Genomic DNA, 799 nt, shown 5'->3' with positions numbered 1-799 from the left:
GCCGGAGCGGGGAGCTCAGGCCACAGGCGAGGATCCCACACTACAGCCAGGAACACGCCTGTTCACACAGGACCAGGAACACACGGGCACCCAAAGATCAAGGGCACGCAGCCCTGGACACACCGCACACTCAGAGGCGGGAGGGGGGGCGAGGGGGGTGAGGGTGTCTCTGACCCTGTCCAGCCCTGGTCTGACTGGACTGCAGACTCTTCCTCCCACGGAGACCACCCCACTGGTGCACGTGCGTCCCAGGCTGCTGGTGGTCAGGGGCGCGCGCGCACGCACGCACACACACACACACACACACACACACGTGCCTCACACCTGTGTGCACACACATCTGTGCACAAGCACACAGGGAGCAGCAGACATCACAAGAGCCCGCAGGCCACGCACCTCGGCAAGCTCCTTGAGCCACGACGTACAGCTCTCGCTGGGACTCGCACCGGGCCTTCTTCAGCTCACACTCCGTGCTGTAGGTGACGCCATCGGAGCCGCAGACCTGGGGGGGGGGTGTGTGTCAGTGGGGGGGCGTGGCCCCTCCTCATGGTCCACCCAGCGCCCGAGAGGGGGAGGCCTCACCGGGCTCCTCAGGGCGCCCTGACAGCTGAAGCCGCAGACGCAAGGCCCGTCCTCCGAGTCCTCGTCCCAGACGCCGCCGTACTGCAGGCACAGTTCCTGCTCACACTCGCCGTCCTCGCCGGAGCCTGAGCCTCCGGAGCCGCACTCGGCTGTGGGAAGGGGACTAGGTCACCGTGTGTGCCGGTCGGAGCCGGTGCCAGACAGACCGCGGGGCTCG

At 67.6% G+C, this 799-nt stretch overlaps 1 protein-coding gene across 1 annotated transcript in view; it reads right to left on the bottom strand.

The window, feature by feature from the left end:
- The window catches only part of AGRN (agrin), a 72,701-nt gene that overhangs the window by 18,451 nt on the left and 53,451 nt on the right, over nucleotides 1-799 (bottom strand). The window contains 2 exon segments of the mRNA XM_015569671.1: nucleotides 397-502; nucleotides 583-731. Of these exon segments, the coding sequence (XP_015425157.1) occupies nucleotides 397-502; nucleotides 583-731 (255 nt within the window).

The sequence above is a fragment of the Myotis davidii genome, unplaced genomic scaffold (assembly GCF_000327345.1).
Source record: "Myotis davidii unplaced genomic scaffold, ASM32734v1 scaffold586, whole genome shotgun sequence".
Lineage (NCBI taxonomy): Eukaryota > Metazoa > Chordata > Mammalia > Chiroptera > Vespertilionidae > Myotis > Myotis davidii.
This window is presented reverse-complemented; position numbering and strand designations above follow the sequence as displayed.